Below are 12195 nucleotides of genomic sequence, written 5' to 3'. Positions count from 1 at the left end.
GTACAGAAATCTTTCAGGGGGGAAAAACTCATGGACAGGCAAGCATAAAAAGTAATGAGAAAGGCAAATTGAATGTTAGCTTTCATCAAGGAGGCTGGAATACAAAGGAGTGGAGATAATGTCATAGGTACATAAAGCTCTGGGGTTAGGCCCATATGGCATATTGTGTTTAGTCTGGGCATTGTACCTCAGGAAGGATTATATTGACTTGGAGGGGGCATAGAGCAGATGTAACAGAATGTTATTGGGGTTAAAAGGGTTAAATTGTTAAGAGATTGCATAAACTAGACTTGTAGTCCTGGGAATATAGATGGTTAAGGGGTGATTTGAATGAGGTTTATAAGGATTTCGAAAGGAATTTATGGGGTAGATGGGTAGAAACTTTTCCACTGGTGTGAGAGTCCTACGACCTGTGTAATGACCATAAAATTTCAAGCTAGGCATTTCAGGGGTGATGGCGGGAACCACTTCACACAGTAGTGGAAATCTGGAACTGTCTCCCCCTGTTGAGGGTTAGGTCAGTTGCAACTTTCAAAACTAAAATTGATAAATTTCGTTGAGTAAGGATATTGAGGCATAAGGAACCAAGGTGGGTAAATAGAATTGAGGTACAGATCAGCCATAACCTAGCTGAGTGGTGGAACAGGTCCTAAGGGAAGGAAAGGCCTCCTCCTGTTCCTAATCTGTCGCTGTTTAGGCCAGTTTTCTCTTGAAGGGATCCTCCCCTTCGAGTGTTTGGTCTCGGGATTCCTCTCTGGAATGCCCTTATTTCACATGATCTGAGAGGGAATGCCAGTTGACTATCTAATCATGGAGGGGGAAATGTTGACATTACAGCTGAGCCCAAACCTGTCCTCACCTGATGGTCACAATTTCTTGTGGGAGCCTTCCCTGGTATTTCTCCTGTGCATGGGGTACTGATATTTGGCATACTTACTGTCATCCTGACTGAAAGCCCATTTCAAAGGAGTCTAGAAATCAAAACTTGGACTTTCTGGTCCAAACTGATCAATAGGGTGAGTGATTGTGAAGCATTAATATAGGAACATGGGAAGATAGGAACAGGAGTAGACCATTCAGCCCCTTGAGCCTGTCCCGCCATTCAATGAGATCATGGCTGATCCGCGGCCTAACTCCATAAACCTGCCTTTGGCCCATGTCCCTTAATATCTTTGCTTAATTTTAAATCTGAGATAGATTTTTGTTAACAACTGTTCTAGCTTCAACTGCTGTTTGTGGGAGAGTTCCAAACCTCTACCACCCTTTGCGTGAAGAAGTGTTTCCTAACATCTCTCCTGAATGGTCTGGTCCTAATTTTTAGACTATGCCCCCTAGTTTTAGAATCTCCAACCAGTCAAAATAGTTTATCTTTATCTAGCCTGTCTTTTACTGTTAATATCTTGAAGACTTCGATCTGATCACCCCTTAACCTTCTAAATTCCAGCGAAAACTGGCCTAATTTGTGTTGTCTCTCATCGTAATTTAACTCCTGTAGTCTAGGTGTCATTCTTGTAAACCTACGTTGCACTCCCTCCAAGGCCAATATATTCTTCCTAAGGTGTGTGTGGTGCCCAGAACTGCTCACAGTACTCCAAGTGGAGTCTAACCAGAGTTTTGTACAGCTGCAGCATAACCTCTGTGTCTTTATACTCCAGTCCGCTAGATATAAAGGCGAGCATTCCATTAGCCTTTTTGATTATTTTCTGCACTTGCTTGTGGCATTTTAAAGATCTATGCACCTGAACCCCCAAATCTCTTTGGATACCACTGTACTTAACCTCTTCCCATTGAGAAAGTACCCTGCTCTATCCTTTTTTGGATAATCTCTCACTTGCCCGCATTGAAATCCATCTGCCACAGTTTTGCCCACTCACCTAGTCTGTCAATATCTCTTTGCAATTTTATACTATCATCTAGACTGTCTACAATGCCGCCTAACTTTGCATCATCAGCAAATTTGGATATATGACTTACTATGTCATCATCCAAGTCGTTAATGAATAATATGAATAATTGAGGCCCCAACACAGATCCCTGCGGGACATCACTCGTCACATCCTGCCAATCGGAGTACTTACCCATTATTCCCACTCTCTGTCGCCTACCACTCAACCAACTTCCTAATCATGTCAGTAATCTGCCCTCAACTCCATGGGCTTCTACCTTCGTTAACAGTCTCTTATGTGGGACTTTCTCAAATGCCTTCTGGAAGTCCATATAAATAACATCCATAGACATTCCTCTGTCCACTACCTTAGTCACCTCTTCAAAAAACTCAGATTTGTCTGGCATGACCTTCCCGTCATGAATCCATGCTGGCTGACCCTGATTAACTGAAAATTTTCTAGGTGTTCAGTCAGCCTATCCTTGATTTATAGACTCCAGCAACTTGCCCACCACAGATGCCAGGCTAACTGGTCTGTAATTTGCTTGGTTCCCCCCTTTCACTCTTCTTAAATCAGTGGCGTGACATAAAATGGAGTAAGAAAGGTTTACCAAGTGGTTAAATTGCTCCTTCTCATCCTGATTCCTATCTGTAGCCTGGTCTTCCATATCCCAGATTATTCTGTTATTGACCTGGCTTTCCAACTCCCTTTCTAGTGCCCATTCTGGAGGGTTTACTAAAATTGGCCCCAATGACTCTGGGCACAGAGGAGAATGCCTGTCTGTGAAGGTCCCTGCTCCTAATTGCATTCAGTAAAGATTAAACTTGTAGTGATTGTGTGCAGCAGTGATGCAATGCTCTTCATGGTAGAGTAGTCCATGATGTATTTCAAACATGAAGAATGACTACTTGAGTGAGATACTAGAAGGTTGCTGGCATCTGTGAAACTGGGCTGCAATGAAAATCGCATCCTTCAGGTTGAATTGAGAGAGTGACGGTATTTCAAGCATGATTATAACACTTGTTCATTACAACAGTCAGATAATACATTGTCAATTGCACTTGTATAAGTACAATGCCTGGCTGATCCAGAAAGCAGATTTGAATTATAATCCTCGGTTATTAGGCAAGAGGTGTGACCAGTGACTTAGTGTCTCCAGTCCAAACACATCAGCACGAAGTTGAAAAAACGTCTAGTACAGTCGCTAGTGTGGAGTGTTGCACTCTATGGATGCGAAAGTTGGACTCTGTAGAAAGAGACTGAGAGGAGGATAATAGCTTATGAATTGTGGGTATGGTGGAGGATCCTCAGAATCCGCTGGATGGACGAAAAAGCAAATGAGTGGGTTAGATCAAGAGAAGTAGTTTATGAATCATGTGGGTTGCTAACTATATTTAGAGAGAGAAGACCTGACTGCTTTGCCTTGGCAACAATTGATGGAGAAATTGATGGAAAAACCGAAGAGTAAGTGGAAAAATTGGTTGGGTGGATAACGTTCAGACATGAGCTGAGGGAGGCTTGAAGAAAGCCAGAGAAGAAGGAAGATAATGCCAACAGCCCACTATGGTTTTTGAGGTCATGTTCTGATAAAATTTATTTTATCCTTCAATTTCAAAAAAAAACCTTTGCTATACAAAGGTTGTGAAAATGTGTGAGATAAACAATTCCAAAACAAAAGGGAAAGCAGTGAAATGTGAAGACTTATTTCTGAAATTTGATGACTGGTACAACCACTTGTCCATGTCAGATCTGATGTACTGGGGCTTTTATTTGGTATAAGATATCCATGTCATTACTGTTGTCTAGGTACTTTACCATATACAAAGTCTGCTTAAAGCTCAGCTCCACTGCCAGCAAGGATAGGGACAATTGTCAGAAAGGAAATATGACCCTAGGAATCTCTGTCTATACATGATTTGTTGGTCCAGGTGGGTCTCTAGTCGTCTTCTGTTTTGTTTCATATCAACTACCCTTTGGGTAGTCTAGGGATCATGGCTTGGATCTGCTTGGTCTATATGGCTCAGCTGCTTGTTGTATAAATGTTCTGAGTACTTGGAAGAGCCACAATTGTAAACTTGCAGAGAGCCTGTAGTCTCTGAGCTATTGATGCAGTTCATAAGGTCAAGTGAAAAATGAATATCTATTTAGGTTGAGGTTTTTATTGTTTTCTCTGGGTTGGATTTTATATTTTAGCAGCAGACAAATTTCCAATGGACAGCAAGTATACTTGACCTCTGATCAAACCGTAAGATTTAACCTAGTACTTTTTGTTCTAATTGACTACAGTGATGTGTTTATTTCATTACCTACTATAAGAGATAGCATCCTTCATTTATTTGTACATATTTTCCTCTAAAAATACATAGAATGATGAAATCCAAAAGTTGAAGGATGATCTGATGCTCAAGGATGCTGATTTGAATAAAGTGAAAAATCTGCTTGCAAGTTATGAGGAGCGAATTGAAGATTATGTAAGTTTTCAATTCATGTAATTGCTTATCATGGGACAGTTAGACAAATTAATAGTTGAGCAGATGTAAAACTTTAAACTGTCATATTGACAATGTTAATATAGATTTTGAGGAGCAAAAGCCAAACTTGCTGCTATTTTTGGACTGCAGAGGCATGATTTTCTGTTTTGGGTCCGTACCTTGAAGTCAAGGTCAAATGCGGTTCCTGACTGCACAGTGTTAGGAGCAGTGACCTGGTCCACACTTCTGCTGGATTGGCAAACTAGTGGCCGGAGAGCATGCTCGCTGTTCAATTAAGAAAGGCTCCTGAGGCTGGACAGCCAATGGAAGGCCCTCTAATGATACATCGGCAGCCCCAATGTCTGAGGTGGGCACTGCCAATGCCTGCAGAGAGAGGGCACCTCAATGGAGGCGGCCTCTGAAGATGAGGTAAAAATAGTTTTAATTTTTAAAAAGTCACTGCTGCCTGGCTCTGATTGTGGAGCGGAGCTCACCGAGGGAGGGACTTCCGGCGCTGAGGTCCTTGATCCTTTGGTAGGCCTGCCGCTGTCCACTTAAATGCCTGATTTGGCACTAGATTCTCTTCCAGAGTAGAGGCGTCACCTTTTTCGCATGTTAGACCCCTGTCGCCAGCATAAGGTCATTTGCACTCTCCTTATTTGCTTATCATGGAACACAATGTGCCTTCAGCCACCACAATTGAGCAGCGTTTTAGAACGTAGTTCAGTTGCTTTTAAAAATATTCCTTGATTCTTATATTTAAGGGGGTAACTCGATGCAGTTTGATTAATACAAGTAAAAATGGGTTTATCACAAAAAATAAGCATTTTAATCAATGTCTAGTTCACCACCTGTGAGTTATCCAATTTTAAATAACTCAATGACTGTTTAAAAGCTATATACAGAACCATTTGTTAGTAATATGGTGTACATCGTCAGTTTCTTAGTAAATTCAAAATTCTATTCAAAGCTTTTATAATTTTCCCAGTAGTGTCCTTGCACCACAAAAGCTTAATTTTTAGAGCCTCTTTGAAGACCCACAAACACGAGTGCAATTAGCCAAAACTTGCAATGGTGATTAATTGGATCTGGGGCGTGGCCAGTATTGTGGATGGATCTGTCTTCTAGCACTTGTTTAAACTAGTATAAAATAACCTACAGTTGTAGTGAATGTAACTTCTGTGAACTTTTGTGCTGCTTTTGCTAATTTCTGGCAAATTGTGAAGAAAACCAACTAAGCAGAAACTTGAAGCCATAGACATTAATCTTGTCTATGCCCTTTAGGATCCTGAACATTTCGATAATGCTGCCCAGCTCTTTTCTCCAGTGCCAATATTTACAGCTTTTGCAGTCCATTCTCATGTCAGAGATCTAATCCCAGCTATTAGTTGCCCTTCACTACATCCTTTCTAATACCTATCAATATCGTGACAAGAACAGTGCAGAATAAGTGCCAGAGCCAACTAATGTGCTGTCGAAAATTGGTTATTTTGAAGTTTGTACTAGTATAGCCTGAGATCATATTGTTCTCTTGGCTACTGCCTCATGCTGTGATGGCTTCATTGATCAATTCACCAATCCCACTGAATTTCTCTCCTGTTTCTCGTTCTGTAGAATATCTATTGAAGGGGAGAGAAAAAAAACCTTGCCCTTGTTTAGTGCCTTTCATGATCTCAGGACAACCCAAAGCACTTTACAGCCAATGAAAAACTTTTGAAGTGTTGTCACTGTTGTAATGTAGGAAACACGACAGCTGCTTATTACATAGTAACATAAACTAATGCACCAAGGTGCAATTTTAGAACAAGTCATTTTTTGCATTAGAAGCACAGGTAAAATCATATGCTTACATGGCTCCTATATGCTAAGTTCAAGAAAGGGTGTATTCATAACTACATAAAATAGGCTGAAACCGTTTTCGACAGAGACTGAAGAATTTAAAGAATAATAATGACTTCCCTTTAATTTACTATTATGACTGTCTTTTGGCAAGACAATTCAATAACCTAAATAGTTTCTTGAAACTTGAAATTCATTTCAAATTAGAGATCGGTCTTTTCTCCACCTCTAAACAATTACTACTTTTTGAGTAATTGCCATGATTTTTCTTTTCCTGAGCATATCACCTGAGTTGGACTTTTCCCCCTTTATGCAATTTAAAAAAAATATTTTTGCTTACATCAAATTCCTAATCAAAACTTACTTTTGGCTTTTCCTCTCTATCACTTCATGCATGTTATGGTATAGAAACTGTTTATTTGATTCTATTGCATTACCAAAAAAAAATTGGCATGTGATGCCTCTTTTTGCTTCTAGGATAAGACTATAGAAAACATTCAAGCAATGTTGGAAACACGTGGCATAACTGAAGACCTGTGCATGGAACCTGTGAAAAATCTTTCAACGACTAGCAGAAAACGCACTTGTGAAAATTATGAACTGGAAGATCAGCCACCTTCCAAGAAAGGTATCACTTTCCATTGCATTAAAATGATGAGATGCAAGCCTGGAATAAAGAACAATGGTAAAACAGCTCATAGACTTCTCAGGCTGAAGAGGAGCAATGGTTTATTTAAATCTATGAATACAAGTCTATAAATTCTATTTTCATGAACTGTGTCTAAAGAACATGCATACTCTCTGTTCCACTGCATGTATGTAAATCTGAAATCCACTGAGGTTTTCTTGTTTGGATTTGTAAAAGTAGACTTTACTCATAAATTGTACAGACCTGGTTCACTTGGCTGATTCGTAAACAATGCCATCATGTTGTGCATCTTGTTTTTACCAGGCATCTCGAGTTGATGTGTGTAACAATATAAATAATTGCTCTTTGCAGACTGACCAGTTGTCCCAAAGAATGCTTCACAGCACTTTTTTTTTGAAAAGCCCTGATAGATTTGCGTGGTATTAATTTCTGTATGTTATTGTAGTGACGAGGCTGGCAACACTTCTGTGATTGCTTACTTGGAGCATGGATGTTTGGAGAAAAATACCATATTGTCTGTTATGCACATCGCAATCATTTTATGTCATCGTTTTCTAAAATGAAATTGTACTATTTCTCATCGTATATGACATAATATTGTGAAATAACAAATTCATAAACCAGTCTAAAATACAAAATTCTGAAGGTGCTGTGTTCCTTGCGTGTGGTATGCTTGCCACAGAAGTCTGAATTCCCTGTCTCCCCTGGTATGCTCCTGGATCTTTGGACCTTGGTTTAAAACCTGGGGGTTAACTAAACTTCAGCAAAGCAGTGTGCATATTGTTTAGTGGGGGGTGGGGGGGGAAGGCTTTGAAAAGTTAATTTTTTTTATTTTATGAAATTTGAAACTTACCATACTGTGCAATAAAAACAAAGTGCTGGAAGCACTCAGCAGGTCTGACAGCATCTAAGGAGAGAGAAGCAGAGTTAACGTTTCAAGTCTGTGATCTTTCACAAACCTGAAACGTTAACTCTGCTTTTTCCACAGATGCTGCCAGACCTGCTGAGTATTTCCAGCACTTTGTTTTTATTTTTGATTTCCAGCATTTGCAGTATTTTGCTTTTATCATCCTGTGCAATGTTTGTTTTATTTGCTGTTTGGTAGCCAAACTGTGCTTTGGAAGTTCTTCCAACAAATAAAAAAAATTGCTTCATCATTTGTGTTTTTCTTTTTATAGATCCATATAACAAAGAGGCATACAACTGCACCAGTGTGAAAACTTTAGAAGAGAAAGCTGAAGGAATGAGAAAGGAACTATCTAATAAAGAGAGAGTATTGACAACACTAAAAGGACAGATACAGTCTTTGGATGGTCAGTTAGCTTTAGCCAAAGAGGGTCTCAATGAGAGAATCTCAAAGGAAGGGCTAAGTAAACAGGTAGAAATACTTCAATTAGAACTAGCTTCTTCAGCTGAGACCATTATCAAACTTACCGAAGAGATTGCAAACCAAAATTCTAAATATGAAAAGCTAATGTTTGAGCTTAAATTTGAGAAGGAATTGAATGAGCAACAATCTGAAAAAAATAAACAGCTCCAACTAGAAATAGAGTTAGGTAAGCATGAAGTAGCACAGAGAGAACTGCAGAATAAAGTGTTAAAAGATAAAATAAGCAAGCTAAATGATTTCCAGAAGGAAACTGAATTGTGTGCTGTAGAACTGAAAAATACCAAGGACCTTCTGGAAAAGGCAGATGAAGAGTCTCTGAAGAAAACGACTGAAATTGAATCTCTACAGAGACAATTATCCGTGATTAGACTAGAACTAGATGAGGCAAAGGATACAGTGCAAAAACGGGACTGTGCTCACTTCCGTAAGACAATTGAAACACTGCAGAAAGAGTGTGAGCACATAGTAAAGATATCATCCCAAAGAAGCCAGCAAATTCAAGAACTAGAAGAAAAGCTCGAGTCCTTGAAAAAGCAAAGAGCGGATCTCCAGACTGAATGTACTGAACTAAAAGTAAATGCAGCTTTAATGCAGAATTTACTTCAAGAAAAAGATGTCCACGTTCAGCAGTTGAAAATGCAGCTTGATGAAGCTGATAGTAAAATGCAGACTTTAATACAAAACAAAGAAAATATTGCAGACCTTCAGAAAGAGATTGAAAATTACCATCACAAAATAAAAGCTCAGGAATCGGAAATCTTAAAAAGTGAAGGCAATTTAATCAGATTTGATGAGCAGTTGAAAGAGAGAGATAACATCATTGCTGATTTGCAAAATAATTTGGAATGCACTGAAAAAAAATTTCATGATTTAGAAAAATGTGCTGGTGATCTGAAACTTCAACAAATGAGATTTGAGAAAGAAGTCAGACAGGCCCAAGATGATCGGCATGTTGCAAAGGAAGCCTTATCCAAGAAGGAAGAAGAACTGGAAAGTAAACATTTAGAATTGGTTCAGTAAGTACTCTGAAATGCATTACTTGACGGTGCACATACAGGGCTGAATTTTACCGCCCCCCCCTCTCTTTTCCCCCACCCCCCGACGCCACCAGTTGCAGTGCGGAGGCCGGTAAAATGTTGCGGGGAGAGGCCTGCAATGTCGAAGGGCCCACCGCATATTACCAACGGTGGGGGGACTTCAGTGTGGCCCCCCCACCTTGGTAGTGGGCTCTTCTGCATATTTAAATTGACAGTAATGATATTCAAATGAACTTACCTGCTGTCCCACGCCAATTTTATGGCCTCTGTTCGGCCTTCGCACACCTTCAGAACTCTGCATGGAGTTCCGAGGCGAGAACCTAGTGGGGAGGGGGGAGTAATAAAAATTTCAGGACTGGAGGAGCGGGGAAATCAATTTTTGTTGGATGTGAGCATGGTGGCAAGGGTTTATAGGCCAAATGTTATAAGTTTAGGCATAAATTTGGGTAGAGACAAAGGAATGTGTTGGTCATTTCGGGCATTGAAGTGGCCATTGGAGAGTTGGGGAAGGGCCATTCACATATTTCTTATTGTTTGTTAAAAATTTAATACTGCTCCCGTTTAAAACATTTTATGTAATTATAAATGCTTAAAGCCCTTTAAAAATGGTCACTGCGAGGTGGCGCTGGACGCTGTTGCCGGGGATGCAGAGGCCATCCCTACACATCAGTGGGGGTGGGTGCTCCGCCCCCACTATTTAAATGAGCCCCCGCATTAAATAGGGGTTCTGCGGCGGCCGCTAAATGCGGGCACCTCGGAGTTCAAAGGACGCCACCGCAGAGTGCGGCACCCAAATAAAATTCAGCCCATAGTATCCATAATTCTGCAGGGACTATTTGGAGAAGGTGACCATTAAAATGCTTAGTTTGGCTTAATGATGAGGAGTATATTACTTTGATGTTGCATTACATTCACTTCAAGTACGCTATCTTTTAAAATCATTAAATTTAAAGGTGTGACTTAATGCATCTGACTGCAAGTTTTGCATCTACTGTCCTTTTCAATTTGATTTTTAGAGTTGAGCTCTTCCTAATTTTGCTAGCACTGATATGTTGGGTTAATAGTCAACACAGTTAAGCAATCATAATAGGTACCTTGCAAAACACTAATCTAATTTTTTTTTTAAACTGTAAAGTTCGTATATATAAAAAAAAAAAATTCCTGGAACATTTTGTGGTTATGCTTTCCAGTGATTTTTGAAAGCAGGTCTTCGTTTAACCTGCTTTTGTAGAATGGTGATCCTTCAATGTCTTTTTGGAACTTATTTTTGTCCCCATCTACCCTGCTTGCTTGGAAATTTGACCTTTTTTCATAGTATACAAATGAGTAAGGGAGGGGACTTCCAATTTGTAAAGCATCGATCACAGTGATAAAATGGCAAATGCTGTGATCTGTACTTAACTATAAAAAATGCAAAGCCTATGTGTGAAAATCTTGTTCTGTTTCCATTTGCCCCCAAACTATGTATCTTGAATAAGAATAGACAGATAAAGTAGGTGAAATCTATTCTAATGTCATGTTCTATTCCCTTCAATTTTTAGAAAGAATTTAAATTCTCTTGAACCGGTTTGTTCCTACACAGAGCCACCCAGTGGTGGATATTTCCCAGGATAGATAAAAGTGAACAATACTGAATATAGTAGCGAGGAATCTTCCAGTACTAGGGTGGTGATATGGGAGGTTAGAATGTCTAAAAGGGAATTATGGGAGAAAAAAGGCTTGCAATAACGTCAAAGGAAATCGCAAATCTCAACAGCACTCAAAACTTTCTTTAAAAAGAAAACTTGGAGAATGTAGGACCACAGATGAAGGAGTGCAACAGTGGAAAATGAATTTATGGCAGACTTTAAATATTTTGCTTCAGTTTTTAAAAATGATTGTGGAAGTTTGGATATAGTTGTGCTGAAGGAAGATATGGGACAACTGATGGAAATAACTGTAGAAAATGATTTTTAGTTCTGAAGAAATTAGCAGATTTCAAGATGTATCGGTCACCAGGACCAATTGAGATGCACAGTAGGTGTTGAAACAACCTAATCGGAGACGAAATGGTCAAGGCCTGGCTGCACTTTGTCAAATCTCATGCAAATTATTTAAGGAGAGAGTAAAATGCACCAGGTAACTTTCAACCAGTTAATGTAATGTTATTTGTGGGCAATCTCCAAATCTGTAAATAGGGGTAAAATTAGTAAGGATTTAGAATTGCATGGGTTAATTAAGGATAGCTAACATAGATTTGTTGAAAGCAAGTTGTGATTGACAAATTTTAGTTTAGTTTAGTGATACAGCACTGAAACAGGCCCTTCAGCCCACCGAGTCCGTCCCGACCATCAACCACCCATTTATACTAATCCTACACTAATTCCACATTCCTACCACATCCCCACCTGTCCCCATATTTCCCTACCACCTACCTAAACTAGGGGCAATTTATAATGGCCAATTTACCTACCAACCTGCAAGTCTTTTGGCTTGTATTTTTGTTTTTTTTGTATTTTTTTTTTTGAAAGAAGTGACTGATTTGGATAGGTACATCTTTCTTGAGAAGGAATTCCATAAGATGTCCTGGGTTTTTTTTTTACAAGCCTATGTGTATGAGGAAATATTACAGTGTGAATAAGATGTTGCCGGGGGGTGGGAAATAGTTGTGGTAAATGGGTGGTGTTCAATCTGGAGTTTTTGAAGTGGTGCCCAGGGGTCAGTGTTGAGTTCACTTTTTTTTTTTAGCAATGTTTATAGATGATTTGGACTTTTGGCCAAGGGCATACCATTTCAGAATTTGCTAAACTCACAAATATAAGAGATTTTGATCAGGGAACAAACCAGTTGGTGGAAAGGGCAAAACAGGACCTTCTGTATAGGGCCTTATCCAAAACATGGCATCTCTAACAATGTAGCAATGCTCCTGTTCTGCACTGAAATG

General features: G+C 39.5%; 1 protein-coding gene across 5 annotated transcripts in view; it reads left to right on the top strand.

Annotated features, from left to right (window-relative positions):
- LOC137380561 (kinesin-like protein KIF20B) overlaps nt 1–12195 on the top strand; it is a 135334-nt gene that overhangs the window by 72877 nt on the left and 50262 nt on the right. For all 5 annotated transcript variants that reach the window (XM_068052575.1, XM_068052572.1, XM_068052573.1 and 2 more), the window contains exons 18-20: nt 4253–4357; nt 6674–6824; nt 8024–9251. In XM_068052575.1, the coding sequence (XP_067908676.1) occupies nt 4253–4357; nt 6674–6824; nt 8024–9251 (1484 nt within the window). The remainder of the gene's footprint in view (nt 1–4252; nt 4358–6673; nt 6825–8023; nt 9252–12195) is intronic.

Source organism: Heterodontus francisci, chromosome 20 (assembly GCF_036365525.1).
Source record: "Heterodontus francisci isolate sHetFra1 chromosome 20, sHetFra1.hap1, whole genome shotgun sequence".
NCBI classification, from domain to species: Eukaryota; Metazoa; Chordata; class Chondrichthyes; order Heterodontiformes; family Heterodontidae; genus Heterodontus; species Heterodontus francisci.
The sequence above is the reverse complement of the archived record's forward strand: the minus strand, read 5'-3'. Positions and strand labels throughout refer to the sequence as shown.